Here is a 21,150-nt window from a genome sequence, read left to right as displayed (position 1 = left end):
GGGTCCCCAGCTGCAGGACCCCTGTGATCAGGCATTTTATACCCTATCCTTTGGATAGGGGATAAGATGTCTTAGCGCCGGAGTACCCCTTTAATTGGAACTGAGCTGCAATACCACACACAACCTGAGGATAGGTGTGGTGCTGTTTTTGGACAAAATCAGTTTTGTCTTTCTAATCCTGGACAATCCATTTAAGGTTTAAGGGGGTACTTAAAACGTATGTCCTATCAACAGGATAGTGGACCAGTGTCTGAACAGGGGCTCCAGCCTCTGGAATCCCCGTTGATCTCCAGAACAGGGCTCCGAATCTTACCACTGCATTGAGCATGGGGTCAGCACATGTACCATGCTTTCTCTATGGGAGAGTTGGAGATACAAAGTACAAATACAGAATACAATGCACTGTGCTAAAATCCAGAGTATGGTCAGATTAAAGGGGTATTCCATGAAAAAACTTTTTTTTTATATATCAACTGGCTCCAGAAACAGAACAGATTTGTAAATTACTTCTATTAAAAAATCTTAATCCTTTCAATAATTATCAACTGCTGAAGTTGAGTTGTTGTTTTCTGTCTGGCAACAGTGTGCAGTTCCCGAGACAAGCAGAGATGTCAGCAGAGAGCAGCGTAGAAGAGGTTTGCTATGGGGATTTGCTTCTAAACTGGGCGGTTCCCGAGACTCGTGTCATCAGAGAGCACTTAGACAGAAAAGAACAGCTCAACTTCAGCAGCTCATAAGTACTGAAAGGATTAAGATTTTTTAATAGAAGTAATTTACAAATCTGTTTAACTTTCTGGAGCCAGTTGATATATATAAAAAAAAAGTTTTTTCCTGGATAACCCCTTTAATGCACTTCAGGGTGAAAAATTCCTGTTGCAAATACTGTATCGTCCAAACTATGGTGAAATATCCTACACAGGAAGTTAATTTCTTAACATATCAACAAATACAATTTTTTTTAGCTTAAGTGTTCATAAAGCATAATATAATGCATTAGATACTATTTGTGCGATTGTAGCTGTGTTGTTAATGTGCAAATAATGCTCCTTATTGTATAAGGGATCGGCTGTGCCCCCCATCCAGGCCCCAGTGTCCTATGGGACCACTATTGCTGACAGCAGACATCAAAAACCATTGCAAAGAACACCTCTCCACTTATATCCAAAACCCAGTACCACCAGTACTCACATACATAAGTACCACACGTGCTCACATACATAACTTAGGACCACCAGTATTTATATACATTGTAAAAGATATTTCCAGAACTCGTTTATTACACATCACCCAATGTAAACATACATTTTCCTTTCTTGTCTGAATATGGTTTTTGGTTAGAGACTGTCCGTATTCTCTAATAAAACATTATTGACAATGACTTCTTCTCTCTTCCAGGCTTGAGGTTCCTACGTGCTCTGAGGCTCATCCAGTTTTCTGAAATCTTGCAATTTTTAAACATTTTAAAAACAAGGTGAGAAAGCAAACCAAGGTCTTTATTAATCTATTACAAGTGTTCCAGTCAATATTACTCTTAACCACATAAACACTTAATTTATTTAGTGATGTATATTTATAAAAAAAAAAACAAAACAAAAACACATGAAGTACGATGACTAAGATCTCATTCATTTGACCATGTGCTGTGTACTTAATTTAATTCTGCCCTAGGCACTTTTAGTGCTCACGTCCCCTATTGTTGGTGAAATCACACTGATATTCAAGTCAGGGTGATTTTCAATGTGAATTTAACTCCAATCATTTAATTGTTAAAGCTGCCCATACACTTTAGATAGCTGAGTGATCTAGGCTTGGGGGGACTCTGAAGGAGGATACAGGATTTCAGAGGTGAACAGATCAGTCTAGAGAGGAGAAGATAAAGGTATGGAGGGGTACAGAGGTGTTTAAAGAGAACAGAGGAGTCTGGAAGAGACAGAGGGGTCTGTCAAGAAACAGAGAGGTATGGAGGAGGGGACTGAGGGCAGAGGAGTCTAGAAAAGGGCAGAGGGTTCTGGAGAAGACAGAGTATTCTGGAGTGAGACAGAGTAGTCTAGAGAGAGGCAGAGGAGTCTGGAGGAGGGGGCTGAGGTGTCTGGAGGGGACAAAGGAGTCTGAAGTAAGATAGAGGGGTCTGGAGGGGGCAGAGAGATTAGAGGACAGATGGTTTTGTGAACAGTGGGGTCTGGAGGAGGGGGACAGATAAGTCTAAAGTAGGGAACAGAGAGGCCTGGAGAAGAAAGATGAGTCTGGGGGGCACATACTTTTGTATGTGTGGCCCATCCTGTAAATGTTTCCTCTCTCTTCTCTAGCTGCTCTGGCTCCTTACCGCTGAGTTTTGTTTATTGCAGCACTAGTCACAAGGTTTTAACTCTCACACTTCTTCCCTGAAGCTTTGTAAAGGTCAAAACTTGTTACTGGTAACTGCTTCCGCAATAAACAAGGCTCAATGATATAGAGACAGAGCAACATGGGACTTGACACGGACTACTGACCCATCCCCCCCCTCCTTAAAATAGAGCTTCTGCCGCTGATTATTTCTCCACCCCCTTAAAAAATCGGATGCCCAGTCTGTGCCCCGACTCCCTCCACTCAAGAGAAGAACCATAGTATCTAACAAAAGCAAAGCAGCTACTTACGTACAGTAGCTCCTCAAGACGGATAGGTCAGGGGAGAAGGAGGCTTGTCCTCCGTCTCTGGTGCGACTATATGTAACTTTAATTATTGTGAGTAGTTAAAACCCACCATAAGGTATGGCCCTCGGCACTGACCCACCAGTACCTGTTGAGAAATAAGTGGGTCACTAAGGAGGGCCTTGGCACATAGAATTGTAAAAGCCATTAGAAGACACTTTTAATGTTTAATGCATCACTTTATAAATGATGCAGATCCTTTTTATTTAGGTAAATTAATGAACCACAAGTAGAGGTTCTTGGATCTTTTTGTTTTGTATATTTATCGTCTAGGTTTTCACCAACATGTTCAAAGTCATATGTTAGCTGTAAGGCTCAAAAGGAAGCTGTCATTTTACACTAGGAATCTGAGCCATAGTATATGAAAAAGTCAATCTGCCTAATAAAACTTTCACAAATTCAGTACAAGTTCAGAAATGACTGGCCCTCCACTACTACCCATGCAAGTTACTAACCCCAAAAAGACAACGATGAAGAGAACTGTGCACACTCCATGTAGTTTACTCCTGACAGCTGGGAGTCTCCACCCAATTCGTTTCCTACCGATAGATGAGTCCTTTGCCAAGAGACATTTATCCTGAAGCAGACCAGAAAATCTCCAGCACGCCCAGGTGAGAGTAAAATTCTAACTCTACATTCTAACAGCATTTGGATGACCAGTAAGACAGAGGACAAATAAATGCATTTGAAGCCTCACTGGCCCTTAGTCATGGCTGCCAGAGAGGCCCGTAAGGCGTTTATATGTGTTCTCTCATACTTGTCTTTCAAACGCAGTTAAAGGGGTACTCCAGTGGAAAGCAAAAAGTTAAACAGATTTGTTAAATACTTTGATTTAAAAATCTTAATCCTTCGAGTACTCATCAGCTTCTGTATGCTCCACAGGAAGTTCTTTTCTTTTTTGGATTTCTTTTCAGTCTGACCACAGTGCTCTCTGCTGACACCTCTGTCCATGTCAGGAAGTGTCCAGAATAGGAGCAAATCCCCATAGCAAACCTATCCTGCTCTGGACAGTTCCTAACATGGACAGAGGTGTCAGCAGAGAGCACTGTGGTCAGACTGAAAATAAATATACAGCAGCTGATAAGTACTGGAAGGATTAAGATTTTTAAATAGAAGTAATTTACAAATCTGTTTAACTTTCTGGAACCAGTTGAGTTAAAAAAAAATTCCACCGGAGTACCCCTTTAATAAAGTAGGAATTGTTCTCTCACCCGGGCATACTGGAGATTATTTCCTTAGTTTTCGTCCCTGAACTTTCCTGCGCTCCTTTGTAGCCCGGTGGAGGCACCAGAGTTCTCCGTGTGGTTCATCAGAGTTTTATGCTGTGACCTGTAGATGTTATACAGTAGATGTCCAGATTGGGAAAACCTTTGTAAGATGACACTTTGGGAAATATCTTTGGAAGGATATGATATGTATCTTGCAGTATAAAATTGCTCAAGAATTTACTGTACTTTAGCACTGTGTGAATTATACAGTAACTGTACATTATCATTGCTAAATGCGCCTGTGTGTATGTATTTGCATGTGTGTGACTTTGTCATTGTTTTGCTCTTTGCGTGTGACAAGGGTAACAGATGGGAGTGGGTGGGCAATAACTGAGGGATTAGGATTACAGCGAAATCTCATTCATGAAATCAACGTCTGGCCATTCATAACAGAGAAAATCCAGCAAGAAGCTTAACCCCTACACCGACACAAAACTCAATTAGATAGACTTCAGCTCTTATCCTATCTCACCAAATTAAGATTATTTCTTCGCTGGTTGAGTAGTCAGACACATGATGTGTTATTGTTGGATTCATGGAATTTTTGTGTAGCCTACATTTTATTTTCTGTGTGGAACCTGAGGATAGAGGACTATATAATTTGTTTTTACATGGGACATAAAACTATATGTCAGAGGCTTTAAAGGGGCACTCCACTGCCCCAGCATTCTGAACATTTTGTCCCGAACGCTTGGAGTGGGTGGCGGGAGTCGTGATTTCACATCCACGCCCCTCATGATGTCATGTCACGCCCCCTCAATGCAAGTCTATCGGAGGGGTTGTGGCTGTCACCATGCCCCCTCCCATAGACTTGCATTGAAGGGGCGTGGTGTGACATCACGTGGTGGGACATGCCCGCATCCAGCGTTCTAAATGAACACCGGGTGCTGCACAGAGATCGTGGAGGTCACAGCGGCAGAACCCTTGTGATCAGACATCTTATCCCCTATCCTTTGGATAGGGGATAAGATGTCTAGGGGAGAAGTACCCTTTTAAGATGAGTTATTCCATTGAAATTCTTCTCATTCCACTATACAACTACACAATAGGTGGCTGCTCAATTGACTTTTTTATTTATCAAGTCCATAGCAAGGGCCCTGCTTGGACCCCCCGTGATCTGAAACTTATCCCCTATCCTTAGGATAGGGGATACATTTTTCAATCCCGTAGTTCTCCTTTAATGTTATGACTGGCTAGTGGATACATTCTATTCTGTAACAGCGCTTAATTAATACATCATTGTGTACTTAGAAGAAGCAGAAACCATGCTTTTCTGTGTTGCTGTACTTTAACACTACTCTATTCCTCTGCTGTTTAAGAAATCTCTCAGACATTGGGTACATTTTTCTAAGAACAGGGGGAGATTTATCAAAACCTGTGTAGAGCTGCTTTTATTTTCAAAGAGACCTGTGAAATAATGAAAGAAACAATCTGGTTGCTATGGGCAATGGCACTACTCTTCCTCTACACACGTTTTGGTAAATCTCCCCCATAGTCCTGATAAAGAATATTAGGGAAACAGAGCCTCTTACTTACACTGTGTCCTCTGATCTCGCATTGCTAGTGTGTAACCAGCAACACTGCAGGCTTAGTGTGAAACCATGAATCCGGATTTTCCCCAGATGCCGGCTGCAGCTTAGTGCACACTATTAGTGCAGACTAATCTGTGCTAAATATAGAGAATGTAAAAATACATCTTGAAATGTTAGAAATGTAAAATTCAGTGGTATTTGTGTGTGTGTTTTTATGTATTCTGGAAATATGGCTGGCAGAATAGTGGCAGATAGATTTCTTAACACTATTGCTAAACTTACATTACATTTGGATTGGTTTGGTTGTCAAGAATAATTAAATCATCTTGGATCTAAACACCCTAAAACCTCATTCACATAGCTATACTGTATAACAGCTCTGTATAACTGTTGTGACCAAATACACTGGAAAATCCTGGTATCCAAAGACTCTATTACCTGATTTTCTGTACTGAATAGTGTGAACTGCTGTTTCATTAAACAATATACTGCAGAAAAAACTATTCAATGTGGTATATATTTTTAAACATTGGCTGCTAAGTGGCATCTGTAATGGAAATACAGTGGTCCCTCAAGTTACAATATTAATTGGTTCCAGGACGGCCATTGTATGTTAACCATTGTATGTTGAGACCATAACTCTATGGAAACCTGGTAATTGGTTCTGAAGCCACCAAAATGTCATCCAAAAAATAGGAAAAAGTGAGGATTAAAGAAAAATAAGTAGATAACTGATATAGATAAAGCAAGTCCTTACATATAAAAGTAATAAAGATCTGCTGGGAGCTGTAAATCACTGTGTATGTCAATGTTTCCCATCCAGGGTGCCTCCAGCTCTTGCAAAACTACAACTCCAAGCATGCCTGGACAGCCAAAGGCTGTCCAGGCATACTGGGAGTTGTAGTTTTGCAACAGCTGGAGGCACCCTGGTTGGGAAAGACTGGTCTATATAGAGGACAGGAGCTTCTTCAGGGTTCTGTACAGTACACGCAAAATGTAGCCGCCCTTACCTGGTGTCCAAAAGAGCAGCTAGCCCTGGTACAGGTAAAGAGTACAGAACTTGTAATACCTCCCTGTACTGTAGGAGGCACTACCAGACAGTCAGTGCATGCACTTCAGTAGTACAGGTGTAAATGTCTATTCTGATTAGTCAGTTCTTCCGGCCATTGACACGTCTCACAGATCTTCACTGTCTGTACATGGTATGTTGAGTCTGGTTTCAAGTTACAATAGTCCAGAAAAGACAATTGTATGTTGAAACTATTGTATGTTGAGGCCATTGTAAGTTGAGGGATCAATGTACTGTGGAGAATTCTCCCAACGTAAACCTCTGACAAAGCCATAATACAGCACCTATAGAAATGTGTAGGACCCTATTGTACCTCTATATGCCTGAGATTTTATTACGTCTAACTTTTGATATCAATCACTGGATGCCAAATTAAAGAGATACTACACATAGACGCAGAATACAGCAAGAGCAGTAAAGATAAATTACACAGATGCTAGATTGGATATTGTGGAGTATATAAAAATTATTATTTGAGTGTGACCTAAAATATTTGATATGTTTATTCTTGTTTCCTTTCTTTTTCAGTAATTCCATTAAGCTGGTGAACCTTTGCTCCATTTTTATCAGTACATGGTTGACAGCTGCCGGCTTCATTCATTTAGTAAGTTTACTTTGTTTTAAAATTTCTTGTATGATCTTTTTATGTCCTTTAAGTGCTTAGAGATAGCAAGAAAATGTGTCTCTTACCTTTTATAATGACTTGTACCAGCTACCAATGCAAGTCGGTGCATATAAGATCATCAGAACACTTGGACCAGTTTGCATAAAAAAACACTTGCGCCAGTTACATAGAGTTCTTGCTCAAAGAGAGATGCTGTACCAGCTCACTCCAAGCCCCCTTAGTCGAGTACGGAGTAGGGCACTGACTTGTATGAGTAAGGCCAGCACCTGGCCGAAACGCGTCACATCCTGTCTTACCTGTGATCCATGTAGCTCCGAAGTTTAATAAAGATGGCACATTGATCTGCATCAAGCTGGAGAATTTTCTTTCTTTCAATTGCTATAGAGTTCTTGCTGTAATACATTCCAAACAGTAATAATATTTATAATATAATCAGTTCTTACATATATATAAAAATACGGTAGTAACAGCCCCGGTGTGCCCATACATTAGGATGATAGTACCCCCCCAAGGAGTTTCAACTCTCAAGTTATTTCCACTACAGTTCCAGACACTATTATGAAATAAAGACTGCTCTGTCAAATAGCTTCCTTCGTTTGCTTCTGCCGGGACTTGCTCTCTAATTCTCTAGTAAAGTTGAGAGATCTGGCTCTTGCTCTCTAATGACCTGTATTACAATGAAATCACTTATCTTGTTGTCTGGATACACCCCCTCCTCCCCAGTTTTCCCCCTTTGTTCGTTTTGTACACTAAATTATTTACTAATAAGAGTTTTCTGTGTAGGTGGAGAACTCTGGAGACCCATGGGATGATTTTCGGAATTCACAGAGCATCTCATATTGGGAATGTGTTTACCTGCTAATGGTGACCATGTCTACTGTGGGATATGGAGATGTTTATGCAAAAACCACCCTTGGCCGACTCTTCATGGTCTTCTTCATTCTCGGTGGTTTGGTAAACGCAGTTTAATTTCTTCAGTTTTTTTTCTTATATTTGCATCAAGGTCTGCAGAGCAAACCAAATTTATCTTACAAACATTTTTCACTGGTTGCATGTAAGTGGTTAATATGGCATATGGAATGTCGCTTCCAAGACAGTGTTCTCTGCCTTTTTACTGAGTATTCATTTAAAAGATATGCATTTATAGTATGTATGATTGCTTATCTTATCCAGGATATGTCAGTAAAGAATGCTGTTTTGTTAACTGTGGCCCTGGGATCTGCCCTTTAGGACCAACATATTGAACAAAACAGCTACTAAATTATGTCAAGTGCTCATTTCAACCATATTTACACTCAACTAGTGAATGCCTTTCCAGATACTGTTTTTCACATTTATACAATGGCACAATTTCCCATAGCGGACCTAAGAAAAGTAATATTAGCTTTACTGTGCATTCTCTATTGTCAATTGACTCTTTTTACGACCTTTCTCGGGTAATGTGATCTAGCATATTGCCTACCATGGCTGCACTGGATGTACCATGTATGTTTTTTTGGATGCCTGGTATACTTAGTGTCTTAGTCCTTTTAGATTTTTGTATTCTGACATATTACTAGATTTATAGACTTTTAACTTTTTCCTTTTTGTTGGGGGATATAATATAAAATCCTCATATACATAAAAGCTACTTTTACATGGTAGTATTTTGCATCAGTTTGTAAGTCAAAACCAGTAGAAAAGTGTAAAAGTATAAAGGAACAATCTTAAATTTTTTCAACTCTCTCTACTTTTGGCTTACAAGTACGCTAAAGTACTCCTGACCCATGTGTAAGGATAAGGTTCCACTTGTTTTTTTTTTCTAGCAGTTTTTGGAAAACTGCCACTGCAGTTTTTGAGCCAAAGTCAGAAGAAGATCCATAAGGCTAGGTTTCCACTACGCCAATACAAACGCTTATTCTGCCGCATGTTTTTTTATTTTTTTTAAATGCTGCGGCCAGATGTTAGCGGCAAGTCAATAGGGAACTGCAAAATGCCAAATCCACTTGGCGTTTTTCAGTTTGGCATTTTTTTTAATCCTTTTGGCGTTTTTGGGCTCCTTGGCAGTTTTTAAAAAACTACCTCTTGTCGAGACTTTGGTGTTTTTCTCCCATAGAAGTCTATGGAAGTGAAAAAGCACCAAGAAAAACACCATGTGGGTTTTAACTTTGTCATTTTTTCAGGCGGTTTTTATTCTTTTTTGGACAAAAAAGTGATGGCGATACCTTTTTTTATAAAAATTTCGTAGGGTACCATTAAAATAAAATAATAAAAAAGATACAGTAGTGATGGAAAAAATTGTATTTAATGAAATTTATATTTTTTATAACAACATTTTAATTAAACAGGGATCAATTTATGTGGGCAGACAGGGCACTAAAAATATAGCCGACAATAATACAAATGTAGTGTGTGTGTGTTTTTCACTTTTTAAAAAACATTTTTTAGGTAGTACCACTACTCACAGCATAGAACACACTGTTCCATGATGGGAGTAGTATTACCTGTACTAATTAACAGATCGCCCGGGTCTGTTGCGATCATCCTGTATAATATATAGATGTGGCCGGCCACTCTTCTATGGTCCCCTGCACTGCCGTATATATATATACACCTATTCATATTTCCCACAGAGAGCTCTGATTGGCCAGATGGTTTCAGCCAATCACAACTCTGTGGGAAATATGAATAGGTATATATATATATATACGTCAGTGCAGGGGACCATAGAAGAGCGGCCGGCCGCACACATCTATACATTATACAGGAGGATCACAGCAGGTGTCAAGAGTTACACTCGCTGTGATCTGTCTATTAATGCAGGTACTACAGCTCCCAGCATGGAGCAGAGTGTGCTCCATGTTGGGAGCAGTAGTACCTGCAGTAAGGTACAGATCACAACAGATGTCACTCCTCCTGACACCTGCTGCGATCCTCCTGATGTGAATGTCAGGATCAGCTGTACCCAAGGCTATAGAGCCGGGAGAACAGCCGATGCTGAGCAGTAGATATACATCATATAACTACTGCCCAGCAAGAACTTACAGTGAGCCTGCAATGTGTATACAGTATACACATTGCTGGCTCACTTAACCCCTTGCTGAGCTGTGCGCTATGCACCAGCCCAGCAAGGAAAGAGTTAACTTACACTGCTAGACAGTGTAGGTTAACCATTTGGGTGGTATACACTATATACAGCTATCTATAGATAGCTGTATATAGTGCATACAGAAGACAAAGTCCACTTGCTTCCCTCCAGTACCGTCTGGGTCCGTGTAAATGATGTAATTAGGGGGCGGAGCTTCAAATGGGAGCCAGGCTAGTAAGGTTCTGTGAGGCTCTGTGAGGCTCTGTGAACTGTTTATGAAAATAAAAAGACGGTAAACCCTATGCATTTTTTTAAAATAAATAAATAAAATAAAAAAACGCATAGGGTTCCCCATATTTTTATTCTCAGCCAGATACCATCCAAGCAGCAACAGCCTGACATTACCAGGGTGGGCGAGGACAATTGTTACTGGCCCTCCCCAGCCTAAATAACGCCAGCCTGTTACCGCCTAGGCCCAGGAGTGCCATTTTTGATGCTCCGGGCCTGTTGGTACTGGCTCTTCCCAGCACCCCTGTGGCGGTGGGTACCGGGGTAATAATTGGGGGTTAGCGCTAGCTGTTTTTGGATTCCGTCAATAAGACCGGCTTCCACTACTAAGCCTGAAAATTCAAAAAAGACGACACATTAGAAAAATGATTTTATTTAAAAAAAAAAAACACTCCCCCACAGCCCTCGTTAACCATTTTATTAAAATAAAAAAAATCCAGTTCATTCGCTGTAATCCATCGAATCCGCCGTAATCCTCTGCATACGCGGATCTGAAACGAGAAGAAAAAATAAACACAAAAAATTTGTTAGAACATTTTTGGCAATGTCCGCTGGGGAGAGCGCCCATAATGCAATGTCTTCCCAAACAGAGAGCCTCCAATTGTTGCAAAACTAAAACTTCCAGCATGCCCAGACAGCCTTTGGTTTTCTGGGCATGCTGGGAGTTGTAGTTTAGCAACAGCTGGAGTCTCCCTGTCTGGGAGGACATGGCCAGAAGGGTCTGTTCATATTGTACAAAATGAACAATGTGAACAGAGCTTCAGACCCTTACTAGCCTGACTCGCGTCTGTAGCTCCACCCCCCTAATGATGTCATCACTAGGGGAGGAGCTACACTGACCCGACGGGGACAGAAGCAAGGGAGGTAAGTGGACCTTGTGTTCTGTATACACTATATACAGCTATCTATACATAGCTGTATATTCTGTATACCGCCCAAAGGGGCTATAGGAGCAGGGAGTCATGGCAGTCTGGTGACAGGATTCCCCCCTCCTGTATAGTATGCACTGGTACACTATTCACCCCTGTATACTATACGGCCAACGGAGGTTAGTAGTGATGCTGTACATCATTCCTCATCTCACCCACAGAGTGGTACCTGAAGACAGTTAGAAAACTGACACAGGGGACAAAACTGGCTATTTCCATACACCCGGAAAAACATCAGAAAAAATGCCAAAATGCAGGAAAAAGCTGTGGCAGTTTTCCTGGCGTTTTTGCTGGCGTTTTTTTTTTTTTTGTGTAAAAAAAAAGAAAGTGGAAACCTAGCCTAAGGGAGGAGAAGTATAAGTCCTTTCTTTATATGTCCTATTCCTTTTGAACACATTTCTGACTTTGGCTCAAAAACTGCAGTGGCAGCTTTCTAAAAACTGCCAGAAAAAAAAAACAAGTGGAATATTAGCCTATCAATAGTTATTTTTTCACCATCAGCAAAACAGATCTACTGTACAAAGGCCTTAGTTCTTGCAGTAATATTGACAGCAAAATGTCAATATTTTTTTTTAATCAGGCAACAGAAAACAATTCTCTAAACTTCTGTTCTGTACATACTGCATCATCTCATATTCTGCTCACTTCAATACTTACTGTATCATGTACTTTGTTAGGTCTGTTATGTGGATCTGTGCCATTTTTAATGTTGATTTTGCGCCTTTTATTCACTGATGATTTTTTACTCCAAATGGCAATTCCTTCCTTTATCGTGTCAGAGATGACACATTTGCTTAATCATTTTGGTATATTTAAAAGTGGACAATGGAACCAAAGTGAGGCCAAGAAAAGGAGTCCTAGATGCTTAGGAGATTGAAGGCTGTAAGAATCATAAAGTTTTCATTCCCGGAACGTACAATAGTGCAATGAATAGTGGGTGTTACAAATTAACATACATGTCTAATAAAGCTCCAGTACAAAGTGTTTTTATCAATAAAAATCATCTTCCCTATAGCTTTAGTACTCATTGGGGAAATTTTATCATTTGCAGCTTTTTTACCCCATCTTTGTTGCTTGCATTTTCTTGCTTAAACCAATGTTAAATTCACAAAATTTATCAAATCGTCTCAAGGTGTATGGTGAATTTGGCACAATTTTTCATAGCACGTTTTTTCTCTTGTGAAGCATACACCTCCCATTAAGTGGGAGTTAAAAATACTACATGTTTCTGAAAACCCACATTGACCCTCATCCCTTTTGTAGACCAAAGAAAATGCTGCAAATGCATAATAAATGTATCTAAAAAGTCACAGGCAGAGAAAATAAAGCAAAATGTACCATAAAAAGGAACAAACATTTTAGTAAACTCCCCCATTGGGTTTATTTTGCCCCATTAGGGTTGCATTTGGAGTAATATTCATCATGTTGTATCTAATACATAGTGTATATTCTTAGTTATTTTTCTTTATTTTTGGAATAACCTCACATTTGATGAGGACCATAGCTCTGCAGGTTTTCATGTTATAGTACAGTATATGTTTAATAGATTCATCTACCATATAAATTTTGTTGTCCACTCAGTAGCAAACCTACTGAACTGTTATAACTAGTTTACAGAATGTTTGATGTTCCAGTGATGTTATCTATTTGTACTGAGCATCACTTGAACCACAATTGTAGTTTTCCAAGTGGGTCTTTTATTCCATGTTGCTCCTCCCTTTGCAGAGCTTGTGAGTCCCTGTGATGCTCAATACTTTCCATGCTGTAGCATTGGGGCAGGTAGATTGCTCATGTGTGCCCTTTATAGCTTTATAGGACACCAGCTTTCTACTGGCTTCTCATAAAGCATTAAAGAAAAAATTTGTGTTTTCAATTCTTTTATTGAGCTAAATATTAACATATACTGAAGTGGCCAATATACATTCCTTCGGCATATAAAGGGTTAAGCACAGTCTCTTCCGTACATAAAGGGTTAAGCATTAAATTTGGATTTACTAGTTATTGTGGAAATATTTTTTTAGGTTTCAGACTACTTCCTCTTTGCTTTTTACCCTTTTTTGTCACCCCGTGGTCCCTTATTATTCCAACAAACAATATGAAATAACACTGGGTCAAAGTGTTGGCAGGTTGGAGGCTACCACATCATAGCCGTGCATCTACCTTGCTGTGCTGCATTTCAAATTTTATCTAAAACGGTATTTACAACTGCAGTGTATTAAAATACAGCTGTAATAAATTATGCTACAGAATGATCCATACTGTTTTACCGACTAACTCCTCTCCTACACCTACTGTACATCTTATCAGAAGAGGTGGGGTATGGACAAAAAGGAATTGATCTTGTAAAAATAGGCACAAACTAAACCAATAAATATTAAAGTGTACCTGTCATTTTTTTTTAAAGATTTTATATAATGTAGATTATTACATTATATGTATATTTGTAATATACATTGGTTAAATTTTTTTTTATATTTTAATGTAAAAAATGCAGCTATTGCCTGTGAGGGGACCAAATACAGAAAGTGTGGGCAGGACAAGCAGGGCTCTGTGCTGGCTCCTGGCTTGTCAATCATCCTGCTGTGTGAGGCAGGAGCATATCAATAGAGCCTGAGTGTACAGAGCCCTGCACAGAGCCCTGCTTGTCCTCAGTGTACAGAGCCCTGCTTGTCCTCAGTGTACAGAGCCCTGCTTGTCCTCAGTGTACAGAGCCATGCTTGTCCTCACTGCACAGAGCCCTGCTTCTCCTCAGTGTACAGAGCCCTGCTTGTCCTCAGTGTACAGAGCCCTGCTTGTCCTCAGTGTACAGAGCCCAGTTTGTCCTCAGTGTACAGAGCCCAGCTTGTCCTCAGTGTACAGAGCCCTGCTTGTCATCATTCCACAGAGCCCTGCTTGTCCTCAGTGTACAGAGCGATGCTTGTCCTCACTGCACAGAGCCCTGCTTGTCCTCAGTGTACAGAGCCCTGCTTGTCCTCAGTGTACAAAGCACTGCTTGTCCTCAGTGTACAGAGCCCTGCTTGTCCTCAGTGTACAGAGCCCTGCTTGTCCTCAGTGCACAGAGCCAAGCTTGTCCTCAGTGTTCAGAGCCCTGATTGTTCTCAGTGTACAGAGCCCTGCTTGACCTCATTGCACAGAGCTCTGCTTGTCCTCAGTGTACAGAGCCCTGCTTGTTCTCAGTGTACAGAGCCCTGCTTGTCCTCAGTGTACAGAGCCCTGATTGTTCTCAGTGTACAGATCCCGGCTTGTCCTCAGTGTACAGAGCCCTGCTTTTTCTCAGTGTACAGATCCCGGCTTGTCCTCAGTGTACAGAGCCCTGCATGTTCTCAGTGCACAGAGCCTTGCTTGTCCTCACTTCACAGAGCCCTACTTGTCTGCCTACACTTCCTGTATTTAATCCAAAACTATAGAAAATTTTAACCAATTCTTTACTAATTTCAAATATACATTATGGTATTATCTACATTACATAAAAAGTTTTTTCAAATGACATGTATGCTTTAATGCAAAGTGATTGTCTGTACGGTGTATAAAGAAAATGGACATATATTATCTGTAAACAGGTGACATGTAAAACATTTATGGATGCTAAAAAATCCATCCTTTTTTATATACTGTGCGCACAGACAACCTATTGGCCATAGGCTTACAAAGAGCACAATATTTTTTTTTAAACTAACACAAATTTTCCACAATTTTACAGTAACTTTTGATGTTACCAATAAAAAATTTTTTAAATAAAATGCATTGAAAATACACTGTGTGAACATAGCCCAATACAGCGGGATTTGTGGGATCTGGACATACCCTTTTGACTTAAGAAGGTTTTTCCCATCTCATCACAAGTTATCCCCAATCCACAGGATAACAGGCACATCATGGGGCTCTGACCAAAAACAGGGATAGGCGGGAGTCCCAGCGGTCAGACCCCCATGATGAATGGGCAGACTTCACCTGCATGGCCACCGTTCTATTTATTGTCTATGGTGCTGAACTTGGAAATGTTTGGCAGTAACATAGAGAAGCAGTACATGTACAAGTATGTCCCCATTCTCAGGAGCCAGTGGTTGTTACCCTTGCGATTGGAGAACTGCTTTAAGTTTGGCTAATAAAGTGTGCAGGCATTCAGGGGTATATATGCCAGGAGATGTTTCACCCATATGAAACATGTGGTGTGAATAACTCCTTATATGACCAAATGTCATTTGTACACATCTTTCTAATATTCGTAAGTTAGTTGCATCAGCTATAGTCCCATAGTCCCTGCTAAAAGTGTTGCATGCATTATAGGACCAAAGACCAGGACATAGAGACAAATTGAGTCATTTTTTAAACTCTGGTCTGGGGTTGGATCTGAGGCTTGGTACCTCCTATGACCATACATATATGTTTGGTGCCATTGACTCAGCACGCTCTCGTCATAATGGGTCATACTGGAATTTTCACAGAAGGTGTTGTGCTGCAAGTTGGCCGACAAGTTTGCATCAACCATAACATTCACATTAATGCTTCAATTTCAGTGAGGATAGCATTTTATAGTATAACATTATTATTATTATTATCATTATTATAGCTTCCTGAGTTTTCATAGGCCTGAATATTTCTTATCCTAGCATTCCATCCCTCTTTTCTCAGATGTAGGTAGTGAAAGGATATCTCCAGCAGCCACCTTTGACCACAGTAGGTTAAATCATACATGTTTGTTGGACAAAACATGGCTCTGTATTTATGTGTATTATTTTATAAATAGACTGAACTTCCCCTTTACCCCACTCTCCCTAGTGTGTGACCCTCCAAAATAGCATCACCTTTTTTTTCCGCAAACTTTTTTGTCTGTTTAGTTTTGTTTTATGTATCCCCACCACTTCCTAGATCCAAACATTTAAGGGACGTCCCCAATGAAAATTGGGACTTTTTGCAGTTTTTTTTTTCCTTTTTTTTTTTTTTTTCCAATGGATCTATGTTTATGATATATATATATATATATATATATAACTATAATTACATTTTTATTCTTTTTTTTTTTTTTTTTTTTTGATAATCATCGGTTTTTATTTGGCATAATTTATGCCCTGTCTCCTTAAATGTCTTTTTTTTTTTTTTTTTACATTTATACATCTGTTATGTAACCAGAGGTGCATTTTCCAGTGAATTAGTGCATATTTGCTGATGCACTATTGTGAATGTCAGAGCAAACTGCAATTCATTGTCAAGAAACTTCTACTTTCCATCTTTATTTGTTTTCATTCGTAAGAAGATACAAGTAACATTTTGTTCATTCTTTATTTTAATGTATTTAAAGTGGAATTGCTAGCATAAATGCATTTAATGGAAGGAATAGTATAATATTCTGAGCTATTCCTATTTGTAAAAATATGATGGAATAAGCATGAAAATACAAGAGATTCTGGGTATTAAAGAGACCCCGTGGCTTCTACTCACCTGTATGTTTTAGCAAATACTTGTAACAAATAACAATTATAATTGTGTAAGAATAATAGTTCTGAATCATCTTATTTCTCTGTTGTGTCATTCATCTACTATTCTTACTTAGAACTGTGTGGCTAAGTAGTCAACAGGGTGGTACCAGTAGGGGGCGTGTCTCTACACTCATAAAATCACAGTAAAGAGAACACATTTACTAATTACTGGGCAGATTAGGCAACTATTACCATTATGATGCAGATCAGCCGCAATGCTTTATAAGGGGGTTCACACAGGTGCAAAATACTAATGAACAACCACTTATACGCCTACAATTCATGAGTAGGGTAGCTGCTTAGTATTATAGTTGACACAGATTAAGCATATACTGGGTGCCAGTTACATGATAGCATGCAGTGCACCATGGTGGCTATAACAACCTATTTGTGATGCCCATACTATTCAATCAGGCGGGCGGCCCAGTATCTTCCATGTTCTCCAAACAAAGCACTGACATCCTGGGCCCACCCAGCATCACAAGGCTAGACCACATCATAAAAAAATCTAAATATACTCATATGATAAACATGTTGATATTTAGGCCAAAATACGAAAGCTAGCAACCCATGTTAAGGGTTCTCAGTCTCTTGCGAGCCCCTACACTCTCTAACACTGTAAGCTTTAAAGGGGTACTCCACTGCCCCAGCATTCTGAACATTTTGTTCCGAACGCTGGGTACGGGCGTCATGATGCCACGACCACGCCCCTTCTGACATCACGCCACGCCCCCTCAATGCAACTCTATGGGAGGGGGCATGGCATCCACCTTGCCCCCTCCCATGGACTTGTATTGAGGGGCGTTGTGTGACATTATGAGGGCGAGCCCGCGACTTCACGACCCCCGAAACCCGCACCCAGCGTTGGGTTGCTGCGGCAGTGGAGTATAGTCTCAGACAGTTTAGGAACATACCTTTAGCTGGTAACACCAAGTTGGCTATTTAGTCAAACATTTCTAGTAAGAATACAGATGATTAATGGAACAACACAAAGTTTTAGGAAAAGATGTTCCAGAATAGTTTTATGGGGAATACATGTGTTTACTAAAACAGGCAGGTCAGGAGAGGCCAGTGTTCCTTTTTAACTTAACACCGGTGTGAACAGAATCTTAAAATTCTATTTAATAAAATAATTTATAATATATCTATATATTTCTTTCACTTTCTATATCCTACTGCATGTTTCTGTGTATCTGAAAGTGCACGGTTGTTTTCTGATAGGGGCCTTTTTAACACACTGCTTAGCACAAACTGTGTCATGTCATATGACAGTAAAGGTCTGTTGGATTAAATAAGAGGCACACTTCTCTCAATCCAGAGGCTCAATGGCCCTAAGTCAGCCCTAAAGTTTCATGTGAGGAATGTGCTCCCCAGCAGGCTTCGTCAGTGTAAGACCCCTTCCAGTCTCCTTCACACCTACGTCATGGCCCCTTGGTGTGAGCAGCAAAAATCCTCTAAAGTTGCATATTTTAGCCCAGATCTGTGGCTGTGGCACAGTTTCATATTTCCTCTGATACCTCTGATGTACTTTTAAAATAAGTAGAAATAGAGATACGCCACATGTTTCTATACATAGACTTTCCTTATCAATTCTATTATAGCTACAGGTCAAGAAACAGAGTTGCAAGAAATGTAACCTTTTGGAATCACCAGGGTTTTTCCATTGACTGCTAATAATATATCGTCTGATTATTATCAAAACTGTAGACAAATACAATTTTACTAAACTAATAATGCAGGTTTATTGCTTATATCTTTAATGGAACACATAGCCCCACATTTACTATGGTGTTTGTGCCAAACTTGTTATGCAATCCGCAACTTTTTACATGTATTTATACATGTATTTATGCCCGTTATGAGTACTTTTTCAATCTCAACATCTAAAATTCATCAGCAAAAGACCTTAATAATGACAAAAATTACATTATGAAGGAAACTTCTGCTGTTCAGAAAAATAGAATGTCTCAAGTTTTTTAACAACAAAACCAAGCATGGTAGAAAAAGAATCATGGTTTGGGGCTGCTTTCCTGTCATAGGTGCTTGGAAACCTTGTGATCATTGAGGGAACATCGAATATAAATGTATATCAACATTTATTTTATAGATGAATGTGTATAAATTGTATTTATCTATGATTGTGACTTGGATATAACAGTCAGATAATGTTTTATTAATAAATGAAGAAATCAAGGCAATTCCAAAGGGTTCACTTATTTTTCTTGCAACTGTAAGTGCCACTGCTTTTGTTTAGCTCTAACAAGATGTAAGTTGTAAACAATAATAACCCTATAGTAATAGAGATCAAAGGAAACTCATAAAATGTCTCAATGTTCTCTGTCTGTGAGCTTCTAACTCTTTTGCAACCCTATTAAACTGTTAAAATCTTATGGGAACTAACCTGTGTGTTCTGTTTGGAGATCTCCTCTTGAAATGTCTTGCAGACTTTAATTCATGATTCACAGAAAAGGCACCTTCTGGTCATTTCTCCTTTTTATTGCGATTCGATTTTTGTAATGTATACCTTTTTGTGGATTTTTGTGACATCCCCCCTTTTTTTCTTATTCTTTGGGTATTGTTTGGTAGACCCAAGTATTTTTGCTCTTTCAAACACGCTCGGCAAAGGGAGATCAGCTCCATGCTACCATTGAGCAACCAGGGCTTGGTTGAGAATGTGTATAAGTGACAGACATGTAGGAGGGTTGATCAGCCCTTTGCTGAACTGAACTGCACCAGATTTTTAGGAATGAAATTATTAAAATCTTAAACCAATAGAAATTCAGACTACATGCATTATATGATTAGTTATTTTATTTGATTGTTTAAAGTGAAAATTAGGCTTTTAATAACTTTGACTATAGTCAGATGTGATCAATGAATATTATAGTTTCAGTAAATAAAAGTTCTACATTTTGCTAATTTTTTTTCCCAATAATTCTAATATACTCTTATAGTTTTCAAGACATCTGCTGGCATACATTGGATGGGAACTTTTTTTGTTTACTTTTGGTGCATAAAATATTCCTTGATCATATTGTGTTCACTGTGACCTGGAGAGTTTTTTTATTTTTTTATTTTTATTCTCTGGAAGTAAACAATAAAGGTTCCTACTGAATGATTGCAATATCACAAATTCCATGAGAGATTGACATAGAAAAAGTATTTGGGAAAATGTTATAATGTTTCTAAGCTTTCAAAGCTGCTATACCCAATTCCTTATTATGCACTACTTTTTAACATAATATTGATACCTACAAACCGTCATGAAACAGACGCGCTTCTACTAATGTAGCTTATTATAGTTTTGTATGACTTGTATCTTTGAATGCATGGTGGTGTACTTCTCTGCATTAGAGTACCATACAAGTGCCATGTTATGAAGGGTCTGCCCCTCATACCTTTATAATATTGTACTTGTATTCCTAATTAAATATAGACATCAATGTATATATGTGATTATTTGCCCATTCAGGGCAGTACACCTTGTGCACTCAATACTAATGATAATAATATAGTCACCAAAAAGCCCACTTTCGAATATACAATATTTATGTATGTATATATATAAATATATATATATATATATATATATATATATATATATATATATATATATGTAATGTGTGTAAATTGTAAGCAAGCAGGGTTTTACATGAATGACTACATAGGAAATATTAGTATAAAGATAAAGCTTAATTTTACCTATATTTTGATCTGTTGAGTCATATAACATTTTCGAGTTATCTGAAACTGTGCAAACTATTGGGAGAGCACATTCGCCTTTGAGTTTGCATTTTGCTGCCCTTTGGCAGATGCAGGTACAAACTATATATAAAAAAAAAAAAGAAAATGTGTCTGTTTTCTCAATATAAAGTTTTATATAGAGTCATTCAATGTTTACAGTTCATTAATGGTAGAATAAGTTCACATCTGTGCTCACCTATTTGCTTTTCTAAATTCAGCACTTGTACACTGACCATTCTTCACCTAATGTAGAAGCCATTTAGGTCAACACATTGTTAACAGCACCAAATATTTTTGGAGATTGCTGTACTGACTCAGTGACATTCTTTGACATCTTTCCTGTATTCCTCATAAACAATAACAATGCTGAGTACCTTTTCTTCTGCATTTCTTTGTTATTCCTCTTAGAAATGTATGAACAAGTGAATAGCTGGTTGTTACTTATTGCCCTTGTCTGTAGATAT

At 39.0% G+C, this 21,150-nt stretch overlaps 1 protein-coding gene across 29 annotated transcripts in view; it reads left to right on the top strand.

The window, feature by feature from the left end:
• Window positions 1–21,150, top strand: part of KCNMA1 (potassium calcium-activated channel subfamily M alpha 1) — a 550,733-nt gene that overhangs the window by 294,083 nt on the left and 235,500 nt on the right. For all 29 annotated transcript variants that reach the window (XM_056531312.1, XM_056531315.1, XM_056531323.1 and 26 more), the window contains exons 6-8: window positions 1,396–1,471; window positions 7,085–7,160; window positions 7,965–8,135. In XM_056531312.1, coding sequence (XP_056387287.1) covers window positions 1,396–1,471; window positions 7,085–7,160; window positions 7,965–8,135 — 323 coding nt within the window. The remainder of the gene's footprint in view (window positions 1–1,395; window positions 1,472–7,084; window positions 7,161–7,964; window positions 8,136–21,150) is intronic.

This window comes from Hyla sarda, chromosome 7 (genome assembly GCF_029499605.1).
Source record: "Hyla sarda isolate aHylSar1 chromosome 7, aHylSar1.hap1, whole genome shotgun sequence".
Taxonomy (NCBI): Eukaryota; Metazoa; Chordata; class Amphibia; order Anura; family Hylidae; genus Hyla; species Hyla sarda.
Note: the sequence above shows the minus strand (reverse complement) of the source record. Positions and strands in the feature narration are given on the sequence as shown.